The sequence below is a fragment of the Teleopsis dalmanni genome, chromosome X, assembly GCF_002237135.1.
Source record: "Teleopsis dalmanni isolate 2A chromosome X, ASM223713v2, whole genome shotgun sequence".
In the NCBI taxonomy this organism is placed as follows: Eukaryota; Metazoa; Arthropoda; class Insecta; order Diptera; family Diopsidae; genus Teleopsis; species Teleopsis dalmanni.
In genome coordinates, this window is record NC_051848.1 from 24027932 (window position 1) to 24050694 (window position 22763).

At 26.2% G+C, this 22763-nt stretch overlaps 1 protein-coding gene across 1 annotated transcript; it reads right to left on the bottom strand.

Annotated features, from left to right (window-relative positions):
• Nucleotides 1-408: 408 nt before the first annotated feature.
• LOC119689944 (protein peste-like) lies at nt 409-21362 on the bottom strand. Its single transcript, XM_038104893.1, has 7 exons — nt 21109-21362; nt 4442-4608; nt 4071-4376; nt 3780-3995; nt 1424-1727; nt 1086-1362; nt 409-1020 (listed from the first exon to the last, which is right to left on the bottom strand). Exons 2-7 carry the CDS (start codon nt 4583-4585, stop codon nt 594-596), a joined length of 1674 nt encoding a protein of 557 aa, XP_037960821.1. The 5' UTR covers nt 4586-4608; nt 21109-21362; the 3' UTR covers nt 409-593.
• Between the last annotated feature and the right edge of the window lie 1401 nt (nt 21363-22763).

Sequence of the window (22763 nt, forward strand, 5' to 3'; positions counted from 1 at the left end):
AACAAGCATTTGCCAGTAACGAATATTTAAAATTGAGATCAAATTAAATCTCTATAAGTTCCAAAAAGGGCACGATTCCAGCAATATTTAGAAAAACAAAATAGAGTTGATAAATCGAAAGACCTCTTGCTGTCACACGAAAACATGAAATTATCAGTTATAATCCTCTCTGATGAGAAATATTTCCGACTTAGGTAACTAATCAAAATCGAAAAAAGGCATGTTATGTGATAAAAACAACACTGCGATTTGAAACAAATATTTAAAATAAGAATTATTAAATATTGAAATGAAATATATAAAATAAAAATAATTTTAGCAATTAGAAAAAATTATTATCGTCTAATATAAAAGTTTTATTAAAATTTTATCTTCAACATAAAAAATATATCTCAGATTGTTTATTGTTTAGTAACAAAAATGTTTATTTTGGAATCCAAAACAGTATATTTTAATATATAAAACTTAAGCTATTTACTTATGATATCTTAATTATCTTAATTTTGAAAATATAAAAATATATTTTAAAATAGTATACATTAAAAAATTGGCATTGATTTTGAATAAACACATTCATGCTCTCCTTAAAGATTTTAACTTGAATTTAAGGACAAATGACTGTGCTTTGGTGCCGAAGAATTTGTTGTCAGGTTTGTGATTATTTTGTTTTCACTATCAGTGCTTATAATTTTTGGATATAAACTTCCACCATTTTTGGTATCACCTAAAAACGATAACGTTTCAGGTGTTCCCTCATTTTTATCTGTTGATTTGGTAGTGGCTTCTGGTGTAATGTCATTGATTTTGATATGTTGCATTAATCGTCGATTAAAATGTCCTTTAAGCGGATGCCACAGGAACAGAAACAAGCCTATAAGGAAACAAATACCTCCAGCCACTTGGCCATACAATTTTATACTTGATATCAATATTAATTCAGTTGCTAATTCTGGGGAAATTCGAGCGGTAGCATCTAGCCAAAATAATGGATAATAAGCTTTTCTCACATTCTTAAATCTCCTACAAAAAAAAAATCATAATGGTTATTTTTTTCAAAAACTAAATATAATGATTTATACACTTACTTTAAATGTGGTATTGGTTCTACAAGTATATTTAATTGCAATCTACCACCTACATCCAATGCCAAACCGGTTACAGGATCAATTACAAGGAAAAATTCGTGTTTTTCTTTATCTGGTTTCATTCCTTCTATTAAATTTTCAAAATATGGATCCGCATTATAGAAGTGTGGATACGATAGAAAAATGGGTGCATCAAACCAACAAGCTGTGATATTAACTACACCAGATGGCACGCACTCGCCATTACAATAACATTCATTGCCCGGATATAAAGTGCCTAATAAAATTTTTTATCTTTAATTTTAGATCTGAACATTTTATTTTTTTGATATAAATACCATTATCAACTGCTTTCAAGCCAGCTATATATTTAAAACCACGCACGCCTTCCACTTCAACAGTTTCGGAATATTCCATTGGTATTGGACGACATAGATCAGGTAAAAATAAATTAAGTGTGTCCCCTTCCTTTAGATTGGATGGTTGAATTTCTCCTGGAGAACCGTATATCTGAGAACATTTGTCTGGCAAGAATTCGGTGGTACTTTTAAATTTCCAATTATGAATTTGACCAACTTTAGTTATGTCATCAGCTCCAGTATGCACATTGAAAACACCATAAAAGTCCGCGCTATAATTTCTCTAGTAAAATAAAAAAAATAATATTATTGTTTCTTATTATTATTGACACTCATCGATATGAAAACCATGTTATCTCTAATTGATCAATTTATTCTTTTCTATTTTCATTTCATCAAACAATAATGAATTCGATTTTAGATAATAATATTTACAATTCAATGAAATAATTATATTTATCTACAAAGTATTTCTTTACATAATCTAAATATTTAAGGTGATTCCCTTTTTCAAGAAATAGAAAAAATCACATAGAATAGACCGTTTTTAATGTAAGTCGAAATAGAATGCAAAAAAAAACATTTAATCAAAATGGTTCAGAAGTATTAGCAATAATATGGACTTGTTGTTTAAAAATAATCTTGATTTCAATAAAGTTTTTAAAAAATTTTCAGTTTTCAAATGTTATTTTATTATTAAATATTTTTAACATCATATATTTACATTATATATATTATATTATATATATGAGTACATCTTTTTTGTACTTTTCTTACAAAAAAGTCTCTAAAATGACCTACTTTATCACTTGTAAGTGATTCTTGACTTCAAAAGATCTCAAAATTATTCCAAATATCTTAATAATAATTGATCATAGTTATATTATTAAAAAAATTTCATCATTAACATCATATTTAAATTGATGATCGAAGACAACGTAAAGATGTTGTATTTGTTTATTTTAAAACGATCTATAAAAAATTTTAAATAATAATTATTACGGAAAAAAATCTATATAACAATGTTGTATATTGCACAACAATGATCTGTAACAATGATCACTATTAGTAAAAGGACTATGAAAATTTATATATTATATATGTTTATATATAAAAAATATATAAATAACTTATATATATATACATATAACATATAATTATAAAATTATTATGATGATTATTATTATTATGTTTCGGGGATCTTGCAGTGTGACTGTAAAGATATATTGTCTGCATTGTTATTATCGCTATTGTAATCTTTCAACGTGATCTAGCACCCAAACAAGGATGTCCAACTTACGACGCCACTCCATCACCAATTTTACGTCACCTGATGACAGTTGAATGTCTTAATTGATGATTGGTGGTTGACTATCAGTGTGAATGGCATTGATTTACCGGTGAATCTGCAGCACCATTTATTAAGGTTGGTCAATGATATGCCTTTCCTTGTTTTAACATTTTATAAAATCGTGATATCCAAATAATGTTTTCAAAATTTTTACAGAGAGTTCTAAAGTCGGTAATTTGGAACTAAAAACTACCACCCCAAAGAGAGTTAGAAATTGTGGAAAACTGTATAGAAATAAATAGCAAATCTACAGAAAACCATGTCTACAGTTCCAAACTGTAGACTTAACTTAATGGTGTTAATAGATTTAATGGTGTTAACTTAAAAAACTTATTCCTTTATAATTACTATAATATTTTACTGATTTCAATTTTTAATACGGTTCTAAATACGATTCTTGTTTAAAGAAGGGAAAAAGCAAATAAAATTGAATAGACTATATACAATCTTATACTACTACGATTTACTAAAAAATCGAAGTTTCTAAGCTAAACAATTTTCAAAGCTCAATGTATACTATATATGTATTATGCCACATACCATTATATATCAAAAGAGTAGTTTAAAGTTATTTAAAAACATGGTAGTGAATATCATTCGAAATTTGAATTTTAAAGAGGTAACACAATATTACTCTCTAGTTATATCACACAATATATTGTCATTAGTTGAAAAAAAATCTTTACGATTATTACTTAAGTTTAATTACAGTTTTTTTCTAGTAGCTGCAATATATATTATAAGTTATTTTTTATTATAAGTAAAATTAATAAGAGTCTTTTGATTCTATTGATTAGAATCATTGAAATTGATTAGAGATAATATTCAAGATTAATTATATATTTGTATATAAACTTATGCTATAAATATAAAAAAAATTTTGACAGCGTACTGTTATTGAAGTTTGATAATACTTCACATAGAATACATTTGTATATAAATATATATAATATTCATAAAAATTTAATTATTAATTTTACTTACGGGATAACAGTAACCAAATTTATCATAGGGAACAGTTTGAGCACTAATAGCGGTTGGCACTATAGTACCAGCAACTAACAACATATCATGGAAGCCACGGAAAAGTATATCTTCAGCTGATTTAGTTATGCACATATCGTTTGCATATACATTAAGGGTTATATCGATAAGAGTACGCCTTATTTCATTCATTCGTTTTGATCGAGTGGCTGCAACCTGAAAACAAATAACAATGTCAGCATTTACCATATTATGTTAGATATATATATTTATATGTATTGATGGACCTACCACTGCCGGTGGATTAATTGCTGTTATCATATCATTTAGTTGTCCTTTACTACTTGAAGGTACAAAACGAAAATCACTTCTCTTACGATATGATACAGTAGCATTTTCTGGATGCCAGACAACATCAAGCTTTTCAGGATTCTCTATATATCGATATGGGCCAAGTTCTTCAAATTTTGGTTTTATGGATGGATTATACAAATCTTCTGAATTCGTCCAATTAAATAAATAAAAATCTACATTTAGTTTGATTGGTGGATTTTTCCAAAAATCATATATTCTGGAATTTGGACGTAGAACTAATTCCTATTTTTTTATATACATTATTAGAAATATGTACGAAAGTTTTATATATATTTAATAATAATTACTTTATGTAGTATTGATTTAAAAATCATATGCCAGAACAAGCCTGTAAATAAACCTAGGATTGCAATGCACAAACCACATGTGCGTAGAATTAAATGGCGGTCCTTTGTTTGAGACATGCTGAGTTTTGACGAGTTAGTTGGCATTTTTCAAAAATATCACTGGATTACTGTAATAAAAATGAAACAATTTATTATAAAAATTTTAATATTATATGAAAAGTACACAAATAATGTTCTAGCATAGGATATCTGAATAAAAATCCAACAGATTGATCAAAAAATGACTATCAGCATTCAAGCTATCAGTTTAATTGCCGTAGCCATCAAAAGACATTGTGGAATAATGAGAGGTACTGCTACGCCGATGTCAGGTTCTTAATACCTGACAAAGGTATATATCAAGGGATATACACTTTAATTGAAACATCGATGCATTAGTTAAAAAATTTAAAACAGTGAACACTAAACGTCCGAATACTAAACTGGATCAAAGTATCGTTGTACTTGATATCGAAGAAAAGTATAGATAACCCCCTTTTCTATTCGAAATAGAACTCTTATTAGAGAATATGAAGATTTTTAATAAATTCGATTAATCAAAGTACTTCGTGTCGAGAAAAAGTATAGAGTATATACACTTATTAACGTATCACTAGCCACGACATATACATACTCACCAATGACTAATCATCAGTTGTAATTGATTTTATTTAATATTTAATTAATAATTTTGCTTTTTATTCTAATCTTTATTGTTAATTAACAAATTAAAGATTTGTAAAAAATCATGTGCTAATTACAAAGAAAAAATTTCGAAAATAATATAGCAACATCAGATGTTTATACAAATGTACGATTGATAATATTACTAACAAATAATAAAATTTAATTAAAAACATTAAATTTAATACATTTAAATATTACAAATTGCATTCACTAAAGTTATTAGCTTGCAATTTTTTTTATATGCATAATTAATGTTCAATTAATTGTTATTAAATAAATAATATGAAATTAGAACGAAAATGATTAAAATTTAATATAACACGTTATCAAGCAGCGGGCAACAGTATTTTATTATTGCAATATTAAAAAATAAATAATTTTATAAAATTAGAAAAAAAGATGAGTACTAATTTTTAAAAATTTCTTCCCAATATTTAAATTGTTACTAGGAGAATTAACAATGACAAATCCTGGTACAGTGAAAAAAAGTTTAGTAGACAGATTTAAAATATAGAAACCCATAAGCACCTTCAGTTGTTAACAGCACGATTGAGAAATCTCCAATCCGCCACATTATCACCACTGTACTTTACTTAATAAAAATATACAAAACTAAATATATGAAAACTAAATCTTGATCTTTTAAGATAATATATTTTGAATAAATAATTCTTTTTTATAACTATGACAAACAAATATTTAAAGAAAGATACAGATTTACATATAAAAATATATTGTACATATATTGTATCATTATATCATCATTTTCTTAACATTTCTAAGCTTTTATGCTAAGGTAGTTACTTTTCATTTCAGCCATATCTTTTCTCCCTAAATCACTTTTTAAGGTTTCCCAACAAATAATAATGACTGGGAGCCAAATATAGACAATACATCAAATGAGAAATAGTAATTTTGTTATAGTTAACATGAACTTGTGACGTAATCCATTATATTCATTGAACAATAAATTCTTCTTCTTAATTTCGGTAAACTATGATATCATTTTTCAAATATAATCATAATACCACCCAAAATTTAATATTAATAGTGCTTTTTTAAAAACTGTTTTTTTAAAAAACAATGCTTTTTTAAAAAACTTTCTGTCAATATGTTATATATAGGTAGTCTTTACTGTCTTTGTCCCATTCTACGTTACCTTACCAACGTGGCTAACTTATTATAATAAAACTTAAATATTGATGTTAAAAAGAATTAGTTATATGTAAAATCAAGACGAATGTGTATACATCAGTTCTTTGAACCCATTCAAACCACATCTAAAGAATGAATGAAAAAGATTTTCACAGCAGTATGGAAAATTCATTCCAGGAATCAGGAGAGAGAGAGAGAGAGATGGGAGCAGAGAAGCTTAATACCTAGTGGGCTAGAACATTAGTTCTTATACAATTGGTAGACTATAGTGAATATCTCTCCATAATGAAGTTTTTTTTAAGATACTGCCATTTTTTCATATGTTTTTTTTTATGTTCGGAACCCCTATAGGAAATCTTTGCATAGTGACTTTTCTTTAGCGAATTCGGTGTAACGAAAAATAAAGTATCGGAATCTATGTACATTTGCTTTGATACAAGTATACTGTACAATTTTTTCTTGTATATATGAATAATGATGAATAAAATATAATTTTTAAATGCATACACACAAATTTTTTTTCTCAACCGCTCCCGCTCTGTGCAGAACACTAAACAACCACAAACACATATTATGGTAATCTCTGATAAGTATGGTAGTGCCGAAGAGTCCTTCTATTCTAATAACAGTGATAACAGATTGATGAAGAGGACTGTTTTGAGAAAGAGGCAAATGATAACGAAGAGTTGCTTAAAAAGAACAACATATTGCAATATATTTATAATAATGAAACAAAAGATCAATCCACCGAAAACATGCATCGTTCAAAGGAGCAAGAAAATTGTCGTAGACACAACAGGCGTAGAGGACAAAGTCCACATTATAATCGCATAAAGGACTCTTTAACTAATGAAGATATTAAAACTTCATAATTTAATTTAAATTAACAGTCCTAAACAAATCATGCGCTACATATTATTGTAAAATATATACTAATGAAGTATGTATGGTATATATAAACGCAAATTTTTAAAAATTCATTTTCATACTATTTTGACTGTATTTGTTAATAATTCTTACAAAATAATAAGACAATACTTGTGTTCTTATAATAAATGGTCCAAATCAATGAAAATTAAAATTTCGATTATACACTACTTATGTATCAACTTTCAATGAAGGCTAAATATGTTTTATAACAATTTTATGCCTTTCCATATAAATGTTATATTATTTTATTTATTTTTACTGCCTAACTTTTACTTATTTAATACATTTTGTAATAAACCCTAAATAAATACAAGCTAAGGTATATACAATTATACCTTTACACATTGGCTAGTTTTCGAAATTATTTTTATGAACATAAAACTAGTCCCAATTGAATCCGGTTGAGACTATATTTTTATAACATTAAGTCTGCAACAAACTTTAATTTTAGAATAGAAACACACAACCTCAAAGTTCAATTCACTTCAAGTTATTTTTTTTTAAATAAAAGAAATCGAGCAGATAATAATGCTGCTAGACATTTTTATTCGTATTTGATAAGCTTGCTCCAGACTGATATACTAAGTATGATTGCACTTTACAATAATAAAAATACAATTAAATAACATAAAGAACCGCAATACAATTTTCATATAGTAAAGAAATTATGTACATTTATTTAATAACATAATGCAAATGAGGACGAACATATGTTAAACAAATGTAATTTTCACATATATGTTATGCATAAATATATTCAAAATTAATTATATTAATAATAATTCATGCATTCATAATATATATATAACATTTTACATATATATATATTTTTTTGTTACTATTTTCTAATACTCTATCTTGGTTTATGTTTATGAAAAAAAATGTTGGGTCCACATGGCGTATGAGCAATTTATTTTCTTGTTTGTATGCAGCTATCGTAAATTCGCTTATTTTATTGGATTTAAAAAATGTTTCTAATAAATATATTAATTTAGTTATTTACATTTTTTTTCATGTCTTGAATGAGTATATTAAATACAAATATTTTAATATAAATAAAGACATTTAAAACAAGTGATATTATTAAGTATCAGAAGTCAGACAAAAAATTTCAAATAATATGTTCAACAAAGAAATTCAGTTAAAAAAGTAGCAGCCATAATGTGTATGTTAAACCCATAATGTGTAGGTTGACACACCCAGAAAAATATACTCTAAGCACATACAAATTAAATTGAACTGGTCATTTCATTAAACAAATTTTACCTCGTGTGATACAGAATAACATATATCAAAACCAACATGTGGTATGGTTGAACCAATATAATTAAAATGTGGCTATAACAACCAAATTGTTTTTCTGAGTGTATTTACACTGCGTGTTTCGTACCTATGCATTCCAATGTCAGGAGGTGCATCTATCATCAAGAAACAGAGAAAAAATTGATTTTCGTACATTTTTAATATTTATCAAGATAAAAAGTATTTAAAAGAAAGATACTTTCAGGCAAAAGCTGTTTAGTATCTTATAAACGATTTATGCAAATAACTTAAGTTGAATAAATATTTTTAATCCATTAAATACACGTTTTTAATAATTTTTACCGAAAACGTTAATATTTTTTTAAATAGTAATTTGTTTATCTTAAGTTGAATATGAGATATTGCAAGTAATTTTTTGTAAGTAAAATTTACTTCAATCGTACTTCCTTTACATATTATTGTACTTTGAGCCGAACTACCTACTGTTTTTTCCAACATAATTTTTTTATAAAAGCAGTTGCGGAAATGTTATGGTCATTCATTGTATGTTTTTGGTTCACTGATAAATTATAAATTGAAAACCGACAGACGGATAGTGACAGTATTTATGCATACAAATTCCATACAGCTTTTCGATTGTGATATCTAAATCATTCTTGCAGTTACAGTCTCTTTATATAGATCTCGAAAATGCACAGAGAAGCTTTGTTAAAGTAACAATATTATAACAATATATTTTAAAATGTATTTATTTATTTATTTAGTGAAAATATGTGTAGAAGAAGTAGAAACCCATCGAACTAAAGCATTGTGACCATACCTGGTCTTTTATACGTCTATATAAATATTTATACATATTCAGTCATAAAATTATTAAAAATTTTATGATCCATTCTATTTTGTCACGATAAAGTATCAGAGTCATAGCTTTGGACAGTGATCAGTTGGCCACATAAAAACCTTCTACATTTTGTTATAGCTGCATTGATTCTTGTTTTTCATATGTCTTCAAACTATATGATATTTTTCATGCTTAGTTTGGATATATGAGCAAATAAGCAACGACATGCCCTCGATCTTTTAGAGTTGGATCAAATAATGTACAAATTATAATTCATTTTTGACATTCAATTCAAGTTACTTAGAAGTAACAAGAGTCTAATTTCTAAGTAAACTAATTTAATTGTAATAACAAAAGTTGAGATCTTTTGGGATGAGAGTAAATCGTTTATAAAAAAACAGACAACAAATTTAAAAACTTTTTGTGTAATTATGGGTCGATGTTTAACTCGATTTTTACTCTATTTCAGACTATTAACTGGTTTTTTTGTAGTACAAAGTTATTGTTAAGTACTAGACTTAATAACGAGCGATTTTTTTAACCATTTACTTTACTCAGATATTTCACTATATATATCTACTTCTTATTCGATCGAAAGAAGTATGAAAATTTTAATCATATTAAATGCTTAATTAATAAGATATGTGAAATCAATTCCTTTAATCATTTTATTATGTTTCGAACATTTTTTTACCTCATACAGAATAAAATTCTTTTTTAGTTAATATTTTAATTAATATAATAAATCCTAGTACTTGCAGTCTCAAAAAAGAAAAATTATTTACGAAAACTTAAATACAAGAATTATTTTCAAGACCACTGATGATGGGCATTTGGCAATACTCGAAACAACCGTATGGTCAGCCAAAAATTCAATTAATTAAAATAATATAAAAATAATTCTTATTGTTGTAGTTCACTACTGTTCGAAACTTGTCTATAAAATTAATATTTAACTTTATATATATTAATTTTCAATATTAATATTAACTTTAAATTTACAAAATAGTAATACATATGATATGTTCAAATGTAAACAGAACTTTTTTAATTTAAGTAATTATTATAAGGGCTTCAAGTACTCCCTATATGCAACTGTTTTGGCATCAGGAGGCACCTTTTAGCTATTAATATCTACAAATAAAAAAGGTAATTATTTTGTGAACATAGAAGCCCTCAAAAAAGGTTGCACTGACAATGGATATACTTTCACATTATTCAAATACAAAATGGGACTTTATTTTGAATCAAAGAAGTAAATTTTAACAAAATTTTTTTCATTAATTTATAAAAATATTGTTTACTTTGAATAGCAATTTATATATACGTATATATATATATAATTAAAATTGATGTTATATTTATATTTAAATCTAGACAAGTATTATATTTTGAAATATTCTTTATTTATATATTATTATTATAATAATAATAATTTATTACATTATTATTAATTGTTTATTATATATATTATTATATATATTTATTACATATTACTTATATTTTATTTATAAATTTATGTTATATATTTTTTTGATAATGTTTATGTATCTATAAAATGTAGTTCGTATATTTATCTTCTTATAGTGCATTTTATATAGCACAACATGTTTTTAACAAACAACAAACTAAGCTGTATGAGGAGAAATAATCATTTAAAATTATGTTTTAAAATGATTTTTCTCATAAATTTACAGACATCTTGAACTTTTACTGATAATATTTGCGCAATTTTATTTTAAATTTATTCTTTTTACTTTCATATTAAACACATTTTGATAATTATAAAGCTTTGTATTGAATTTAATAATTATATATAAGCTATTAGCGTTTATTTTATTTACTTTACTGATAATGCACATATATATTCTATATATATGTAACTTTTATTATTTCTATTACTAAATTTTATATCATTTTACCATTTTATTACAATAAAAGTTTTCTTTATGCATATAATATAATTATATATCTTCGTTAATAAGACAATCATAATATATTCAGTAAGACCACATAAATCCTATAAAGGCAAACACAAATCGGTTTTCCTAGTTTATTATTATGGTTAGAGGATGTGGCACTACGACAACGTGAATTTGCCATCAAATTTATTTAATTTTGATTTCCTTCGAAGCTCTTGTAGAACATCTTTACCGGCGCTAGAGGTGAAGCTACCGGAATACATGTTTTATCTCTTTCTAGACTTAAAATAGTAGACGCCCTGATTTTATAATTCTCTCAGCAATATTTTCAACATAATAGCCAGTTATTTAATTTTATTGATGCATTGCATTTTCCCCCACAATTACGACGAAATAGGTTTCTTAACTAATTGAGGAGGATTCGATCCTCCTTCCAGTTCATTTATCGACCTATAAAGCCAATATCGAATATTATATTAATCTTTTTCATTAATAAAATTTACATAATAAATATTAGTTTAATTATTAAGCTAGTGGAATAAAACTTAACACAGGGACTTTTCGTAAGTCCATGAAGTTAAAACAAACAACAAAATGATATTAATTGACTATTAGTGGTAATGCGCATACATGGATGACTTTAAATCTACATATATAAGAATGAATTCAATAATACATCAGATATTGATGTATTGACGATTTACTATTTGCAAATTTTTATTAATATAAACAAATATTAATATTTGTTTACATATAAATATTATAATAGTGCTTCTATTTATTATTTTGTTTTTTAACTGAACTATTTTGTATATATATTATATCTGTTTAGTTTCAATAGTTTTATATAGGTATGTTATTACCATTAGGTTGATAAGAATCGAATTAATTCAAACTTGCTTTTAATAAAATTAATAAAATACTGATTAACCTTTACTAATCAGAATTTCAATTTTGTCTAGTCTATTCAGCATTATTTCCTTAAATGTTTAATATTATAAATAAAAAACAATATTTAATAATATTTTTCTAGAAATAAGGATGTCGACAATGTAGTTCAATATTATTGACTGACAGCTTTGATTTTGAAGAATGATGATATGTGGAAGACATGAATTTGATAAGCTGTAGTATATTAATTATAAATAAAAAATAGCTTGAACTGCAAAATAATATAGGATAGTATTAAGTCTTTACCGGAACGTAAAACTCATACTTAAATATATATAAACATATTTTTTTAATTCAAATAATTAATATATTCAATTTTTATAATATTATTTATTTAAATGTCAATTTCATCAGTTCAATATTAATACATTAGAATTATTAAATAATATATATATAATATAGTTGCATATCAGTCATTAATAAAATTACAAAACATGAATAAACAAATTAATTTTAAGCTAAATTTATTTGCGAGAAAACGATCTCTCATATAATACCATACTTTTTTTGAAACTCTATAGAAGAGACTGAGTTAGATTCGTTACTTTTTCTCCAACACCCTTTATTTTATGACAAAACTAAGTGCTTTTTAACAGCAAACAAAACTCTTAAATACCTAGAAACACTAGTCACTGTTAACAACCATAAGTTCAAAAGACTTTTTTTATCTGGGAGGCAGATAAACATCAAAAATGACTTCAGCCTAGAGTTTCAACGAAGAGTTTCGACGTTTCTATTGTCAGTAAGTACTAATTAGTCGGATTAGATGACTTGACACTGTATACGAAATGTGTTCATCTTCTACATGTATTCTTATTTTTGAAATATCAATACCAAATTTTTCAAATCAAAATTAAATAAAATTTGAATTAATGTTTTATAGTCAGAATGACGAATGCAGGTTTATCAAAAACACCGTTGCTCCGAATGCAATTGAAACACTGACCTCAAATTAATAAATATAATTTTAACAAATCATATTAATTTCAAATATTGTCAAAAATTTGTACAGATGAGTTTACCTCATAAATATATTGAATGTCCCATAAAATCGAAAGTATATGCTACTGACAATCTCAATAAGTATACTTAACTATACTATACTAACTATATGGCAACTAAATCAGTTGCATAAAGACTCATTCATATAGGGTACAGATCGGTTGTAGAGCTATAGACATATAAATGACCTATCGAAAACGAATCTGCCACTATTAATGACCTATCGAAAGCGAATCTGCTACTATTTAACCCCATTAGCCTGACGGGGTGCTTCAAGAAACCACTCAAAACACATCAAAAATCTGGGCGTATCGTTGATATCATGTAAATTGGTATTGAGTTCTTCCTGTACTGAACTTTTTAATAAAAGATGGCAAGACTGTACGATATGCAGGTATCTGTATGCAATTTGGCCACACACAATAGAGAAAATCGATCTATCTCATAAAGATGTCTCGTAAAGATAGATATCATTCTTGCAGTAGGTTTACTTACAGGTCATTGTATTTTAGGTAAACATGCTAGGAGACTAAATCTCCCTTTTAACCATATCTGCCGTAGTTGTGGTGAGGATGATGAAACTGCCTCCCACCTGCTTTGCTTCTCTTCGGTACATGCACGGCGCCTTCTTAATATTTTAGGGAATTTCTTTTTGAAGATCTTGGCGAACTTCAGGACCTCCCTTTGATTAGCAACATAAGCTTTGCTAGAGGTTGTAGATGGTTTTAACCCTTGGGTTTTTAATAATACAGTAGCACAATGGGCCTATAGGACTAAATGGATCCCTCTGAGATCGCCGGTATAACCAAACCTAAACAATAGGTATTATTAAATACGTCTTTGTCATAAACTGGACCAAGTCAATAAATACATGAATGAGGTATATTATAGAGATGCTATGTGACATTATAAAAAAATCTGCATTCATCGCTTATTAATATTTAAAAATTACTTAATGAAATCGTTACATTAAATTTATCCGAATACAACAGCTACGAGGATCAGTAATATTATAGATGTATAGCAGCCAATAACTCGGTGACCTGTGATAACAGATGCAGTAGTTCGTCTAAAACTTTAAAGAACAAGACACAGTACTAATGTTTGCAAACTGCACTTTTATAAATATGTATACTTTAATAATATAATATAAAAAAAAATCATATATAAAAAACATTTAAAAAAATTGAATAAACAAAACAAATACCTATAATATAAAAACTGATCTATTTAATATGAGAAATTCACACGTGACAATTCCATATTATATTATATATCAAGTATCATTAGCTGTCGTAATCATTTTTATTTAATCATTATCATTTAATTTAAATCACTTACATTTTACATGCTTTATTATTCATAAAATATTTTTTTAAACTGAAAGTTAAGCTATTAATATTTTAGTAATAGCAATAGGTTATCGATGCGATCTGCACTATCTGCTAAAAAAATAGTGTACCCGAAATAATATTAATCTAAATTTCATATAATAAAACTTTTATTTTAGTAAAAACAAAATTAGTATATTTTAGTTAAATATTTGATAATATTAAAATATATTTTAAAATATAAGCAGACTTCAATATATAGAAACTTTTAATACCTTAAATATAATATAAATTCAAGTATAAAATATTCTAAAATATAACTTAAAACTTACAATCGGTAGACCAAAATAATTCTTATATAGAGACCAAGGGAAAAATTAAAATGAAAAAAATTAAAGAAGATCCACGTTTCAAGCAAAGAGCGGTATGATGATAATGATAGATTTTCTAAGATATATCGTTGTTATTATTATAACTAATAAAACTTAAAAAAGTTCAATTCAAAAATTATTCTTTTTGAATGGTGTTTATTTATTTACTTACAAATGTTTTTCTGTTGATTTTTATATTAAAATAAATCCGAACAAAAAAATTTTTATAATGATACTTGACTTAATTCTAGTTGATCAACTATACAAATCCATTGATTGATTGATTTAACGAATGAAAATAAAGTGAATCTGAACTATATAAAGTAAATGATAACCCATTTCAGTAACAACCATTAAACAGAACTTTGATTTAACAATATAAGTAGTTTAATAACCACTGAATGTATTGAAAATGGTGAAAACCTTCGATAAAAACAATGATTCTGTAATATATATAGCCTACAAGACATTTATTTTCAAAGGAGTCTTTCAAACAGGTGTTCTTAGGACTATTCATTATTGAAACACACGAAAATGTTAATATCGATAAAAACCCTTTGTCCCTTACGTGGCCGCAAAACATTTGGACCCATTCTAAGGCATATATTGATATAAATTTCATTAGGAGTTACAGCCTTATAGAATTTGGTCCTCAAAGTGCTCAAACAACAATATTGGATGACAATTTTAGGCAAGAAATTTTTTCAGGCAAGAAATACCATGTTTCGACTTGTGTCATTTAGGAAGTTTTGCTCATTAAGTCCGCTAATGAAGATAACTAACAACACAAAGTCTTTTCATATAAATGAGCTCATTATAAATAAATCAATTGATTGAAGGCGAAAGAAGTCAAATATATCCTCTAAAAATAAATTTTCTATAAGGGAAATTAGCAAATCACTAAAATTTGAAATATTTGTCATATATTCTATATGTTTTATATGCAAAATGTAAACAAACAAGCTATTTCACATGCATTAATCAGCTTATGCCAATGGAAACGATCAAGTTATAATTTCATTAATATAAGAAGTTTTAGCTGCAGTGAAAACATAATATAAGACACAAAATTATCGCACTTGGGGTAGTAAGTCGTGAAATTTCTCAAGTTAAGGGATCATTGCATGGACAAAAAGCCACTGTATGGATGTGACGCCCATTTTTTTACGTTAAAATGAAGATATGAATATGGGAGATATCTGATTTTAACAGTATGGTGTCACATGTCATCAACCACACCAAAGATCCTTTTTAGCTAGTTGCACATGCAATTTCTAGGGTTGATATAAATTGTCCACCTAGATCATGTAAATTGACGCGATTGAACCCTTTTTGTAAGGTCTGTCAAGATATCTCAAATGTCAAGATATCTCAAACTTTAAACGTTTTGTTATATTGTGAAAAACAAGTGTTAAGCTATGGCGGAATTATTGCCAGTTATATAGCAGTAAGTCATCACCCGAAAAGATTTCAGTAGTACAAAACGTTCCATGAATGGTATTGTATTTTACTAATAAATATTTAATCAAAATCTCAATCAAAAGTGAATTTTATTAACCTTTTCTATTAGAATAAAAAAATGGTTAACAATTGAATTTCAAAATAAACAAAAACCAACACAATTTGAGCCAATAAGTCAACTTTGTATTTATTTGCTATATAACTTAAGCACAAAACATGATATAGGTCAATGACTTTAAAGTCACTAAAACCAGCATTTAAAGAAATGCGTACTAAATACAACGCAATAATTAGAAATGCGAATTTAATTTATGAACAATGTTATGAACATTTAGCAAAAAGCGAAGTTAAAGAAATACCAGAACAGCACATTGGACGAGTTGGAGTTAAAACGCACATTATATTGAAAATGAAAGACCAGAACAGCCTGTAGCAAAGCGTGTAAGGTCACGTAAGTAAATAATAAAAAAAATTAGCTCAATTTGCTTGGTGTATGTGCCGCGTAACAGCACTTTATTTAGAACAGTATTTTGTTATAAAAGGATAATATTAGTCGCAGAGAAATAATACAATTACTTTAATATAAAATTATACAACTCTTGTTGAATTAAAGGAATATAAAAATATAGAGAAAATGATATTAACTACGATTTATTTATTAGTGAATTAACATATCTATAACCAGTTTTTTCAGTTGTTATCTGTAATGTAAAACAATAATTAAAAAATTTTATTAAAAAATTAATATTTAAATGACTAATTATGAAAGAATTGATTATAAATAATCTGAGTTAATTGATCAAGAAAAGTGTATGCATTTTAAGCATATTTAAGATACTTTTCATTTAAACTTGAGTTATTTATTTACAGGAATAATAAATGACATTAAAACTCAATAGAATACAAATATGTCTTAAACAAATAACACCCAATGCAAATAGACAGACAATATACTTCACAATAGATAGCAACGTATTGGGAATGGTATTAACTTTTAAATTTAATACAACAACATCAATATATTATAGAGTCCAACCTTCGAACAGACACTTCTTCTAAGCATATAAAATTTCTCAAATCTTGGATTCTATCAAGAAATAAAAAAATCTGTTTAGCTACATTGCTGGTTTAATCAGTATTTCCATAAGCATATAGGATATGGATTATTAAATCATATTAAATTAACCAGCAAGCGAATTTCACTAAACCTTCTGCTTAGTTTACATTGCTAAAAGTTCAGTAAAATTCAGTATGACGGAAATAGCGACTTTCTCTTAAATACTTTCACTAATTTTCACTTATTCATTTATTTTCTCTATTTTAAAAATGAGCTGATTACCTTGAATAAAACCCTTATACCCCAAAATTCTATATACGCTAATGTAGCGTATACCAAAAACCATTAAAAATCGCTTGACTTTATTAAGTTTTTTTAGTAAAAATATAAGGCATTAGTTTTGTAAGTAGTGCTGGGTCCTCTAAGGACTATAATCCAACTACATTTGGCTCTGGAAGACCACTAATCCATCCACCAATGTTCTGTTATACTTAAAAGGAAATACAATAAGTAATTTCCTCATTACTTTCAAATGAACTTAAATAAAATTTTTCTTTCTAATTTAAGAACTCAATTGCACTTGATATTAGTTTGTTATTTTCAGCAAAATATATAATACATAACTTTTGAAAGTACTAGTCTACTAGGTAGTATAATGCAAAAAAAAATAAAAAGTAATTTTTTTATTACTTTTAAATAAACATAAATAAAATTTCCCACTATACTTAACACCACTATTTTTTTTTTTTGATATGTATTTATATATTTATTTGTGAGTTAACACTAAAATTAATTTTGATTTTAACTAAAAATGAGGAACTGGACTACTAGCTCCTTCGCCTTGGTTTTTGGATATTTATTTTTGAAAATTAATTTATAATAAGCAACTATCTGTTTAAATACAGCTTCCGTTTTCTCAATCCATATACCATTATACTAAGCATATTTTAATTATCATGTTAAGATAATCCATTATCTTGACATGATAATTAAAAAAATAAAATTAAATAAACTGCTCTAGAATAAATTCAATGAAATAATTATTAGTTATTATTTAACTTATAGCTCTATTCGATATTGCTAATGAGCCTTATACACTTATGGACTTTAAATATATCGAAAAATTACAAATCCTTATCTTTTGCGACAAGGAAATATTAATTTCCTTTCTTTTATATGAAAGACAATAAAAATTTAATTTAATTATCTGGATATTTATATGGAGGGAAAAGCTTTGCAAATTATAAAAATAATTATATATTTAAGTTATTAAAATGTTATTAGATTATATTATAACTTTATGTATACAAAGTTTAAAACAAACATAGTAATTATTATATATTATTTCTGATTGATTCTGGTTATTGGTGTATAGGAACCCACGCAAAGAAACTGCGCATATTCAATACAGAAGTAGTGGAAACCTGCAGGACAAAGAAATCATAACACTTTCTCTGTGAATGCCCGGCTTTGGCGTTCAAAATAAATAGATTTTCAGAAAGATACTTCTTTGACAATTTATCAGACTGTTCATCGACAAAGGCGAAAGATCTGTTAAATTATCTAAACTCGACGGGATGGATTTCAGCTATAATCTTCTATATTTGGTATTCTTACGAGGAATGTGATAGCAAAACGGCGAAAATTCGTTAAGTGAGATATATGGTAGTTATCGAATGGCCTGCCACTGCAATCAACCAACTAATCATATATTATAATTATAATAGATAAATAATAATTACATAAATATTAATTATTACATGTTATAATTATAATATATTTTAATACATATAATATTAATTATTATATATTATAATTAAAAAAATTATAATATAACAAAAATTCTAATATATTATAATAATAATTTTAATATATAATAATTAATATTTATATATACATGCACGTTAAATATATATATTTAAAAAAAAATAATTGACAAAACTTGACTTAAGCATTGAAAGTTTGGGCTACTTTTGAACAAACACGATTAGTCATCGCTTCTAATTTGACCGGCACGAGTTCTAAGCCTTTTTGTTGTTGTCTTTTCATTTCTATTCGAACCCTTCTAATTTTTAAGAAGGGTTCGTGTCACTTTCGACAAGACAAAATTATATATATATTTAATTCTTATTATATTTTAGTAATATTCTAGTAATATTTTTAAATCAAAACTGAATAGACGTAAAAAAAGAGAGATCAGAGAACATATTTTCAATCTTTAATTTTAGTAATATAATAACTATATAATAACTGTATTATAATATTCTGGAATTATCAAATATAAACATTGATTAGACTGAATTTTCTATATCTTTGAAATTGAACAGGCATAAGTATCCAGACAAAAAATGTTAACATAGTAAAACACCTATTTTTACTATATCAATTACTTAATTTTTTTAATTATCTAATTAAATCAAAAATAATTTTGTTTAATTAGCTATATAATTCAATTAATCTATAAAATTTTTATTATTATTAAATAATAAAGCATGTACTTTTACCTATGAATGACACAGTGTTTCTTACAAGCTTATCATTAGGCAATATAGAGAGACGTCATACTAAGTGGGACCTTTGAGAGTAGGAACAAGCATGGCGTAGGTGTGTCTAACTGAATTAATTGACAATCCTCCTTTAGTCTTTGTCTCCCAAAAAAAAAAAAATGTAAGCACAATGACCGTTCATAGCACATACTAAATCATTCTTGTTGCTACACTTCAAATGAGATAAATTAAAATTAATTGTAGATTAAATTTTATATTAAAACCAAATTAAACCAAAAAAAAATTAATTGATAATACGTTTAAGCCTGGAAATAAGATTTTGTTCTTTTATGGAAAAATTATATTATTTTAATTTAAAATAAATTTGCACTTGCTGAGTTCAGGGTTACTTCGAAATAAATTTTGATAATTGCTTTTTTGCAAACAATTTTTTTTTAATTTGTAAAATTTAATTACTCTCCTATACTCATATAGGATGGCGTGATAGTAATCTTAGACTTAAAAAAAGACGTCATTAAATGTATAAACATTTTTTCCTTCTAATTAAATCTAAAATAAAAAAACCGATTTCGAAATACGAATACAACTGATAGTGGCGCACTGATAATGCAATTCAACTTGTTTCCAAACTGTCTCTAACAAAATTTCTATCTTAGGAACACGCACGCTGAGATACAATTTCTTTATACTACTATAATTTTAAAGTTTCCAATCGAGTGCAGCACTATGATAACCTGAATTTTTCATATCACTTAAACTGTTCAATCTTAAGTACTTAGGCAATAAATGTTGACATAGGTTAACACATTTAACAATCTAAAGTCAAATCTATCTATCTAGTATGCGCTGTCTATCTCTCCAAGCACAAAGCAGCACAGAGCAGCACAGAGGTATCGACTTGCCACATGCAACTCTCTAATACCATTTTTTCTTGTAATTGGTTTTTTTACCACGCGATATCTGCCTTGGCTACCAATAAAACATGCTCGTACATTGCAAGTTAATCAAAATTTGTACTCGTAGAAGTGTTAAGTATGTGGATCGATGTGCGGTCATATAGCGCACATAGATTATTATCAGTGCTAACATCAATAGTGCGTATTATCTAGAAGTATATAAAATTTATATAAATAATTTTTTATGGACTCACATGTGTTTAAAAAATTGTTTGTTGGAGTTCGTTTCACAAATCGAGAAAGGAAAACTTTGTTGATGTTTTTTTTTACTAAACTTAATTTATTTTATTTTATAAAAATATATTTTATCTGTAAATTGACAAAAAAACAAAAAACAAAATAATGGTCACTCGCGCCTTTCAATAAAATTTTGACTTTATTTGTTCTTCAATCTGAAACCATTCAAGCAAATTTTATTAGAACTGCTCTTGACGGCGGCTTAGCAGCGACTGTTTTGAAATTTTAAAACGTTTAGCCGATAGTAAGACGAATCAAATTTTAGTTGCATTATTAAAACAAAAATAAAAATAAACATAAAAATAAATGTGAAATTTTTCTTCTTTTAAATATATATTATTTATTTACTTTTGTTATGTTTTTAAATAAAAAAATGCTGGTACGGATTTGAAGAGTGGTTTGGCAAATATATAAATAATGAATTTGTGGTATGTATTTAATTTTAGTTATTTTATATTTATATAAAATATTATATTATATTAAATGAAAGTATTAATTATATATATATATATATTTTCAATAACTAAATAATTTACGCCACATTTATCTACACTGCTGCAGTTCACAAAAAGCATATAGTAAGCCCAAGCTTACTCTAGAGCAATTATCTATTATGCAGTGCAGATTTGGGGTCGCTTTGGTTATAAGGAGATTGAAAAATAACACGAAAAAGCAGCTCTTCAGATGCGGTACATATTAAAACTGGTATCACCTAACTTTTTGAATACACTATAGTTGCATTTTCATAGAAATATGTGAAGATTCTATAATTTTTGCGATTCGTTTTATATTACATTAATTACTTGAATTTTTTGCTGACCATACAGCTGTTTCGAGTATTGCCAAATACCCATCATCAGTGGTCTTGGAAATAATTCTTATATTTAATTATTTGTAAATAATTTTTTGAGACTGTAAGTACAAGGAATCAAGCTCGTACTCTGCCAAATTTGAAGTTTAGAGTCAGCGCTCCTTTACCAACTAACCCAAAGCCGTCCTTGACTCTTATGTTCGCACATTTTTCTGGAGGTTTGTTACTTTGCTATGAAAGTTTTATTAACAAATTTACTTGCTGTGTTTATATTAGAACGAAATCATAAACCAGCTGTAAAATATTTTAATTAATTAATTATATTTTTTATTTTTAATTGTTTAATATCAATACTATTCTGTTTATAGAGGCATTATTTGTTGCATGTTTTATGTATTCTTTCTTATGTGTAGAACCTAATCTAGGAACGTAATACTGAGAAAGTCATGCTAATGTTACTCTACGATTCACATCTATCGGGTATACTTTTCGTAAAGTTCTCATATTTTCTCAAGGATTATATATAATAGCTTTTGTTGGAACTCACCAGGTAAGATGAGTATAGTTACTTTCAAACTCGCTTCGATATTTACACAATAACAATCATATTAAAACGAGAGTAGAAGTCCTGCCGACAAATGGATAAGCTGTACCAAACGTTACGCACTTGCTGGCGATTTATTTAATCTTGGGACATCTAAAAAAACAGTTACCGAGAAAAGCAACTCTTTCTACAGAAAACAGAGAAATAAGATTATAAATGAACAATTTTATTATAAAATTATTATATAGTACGGGCAT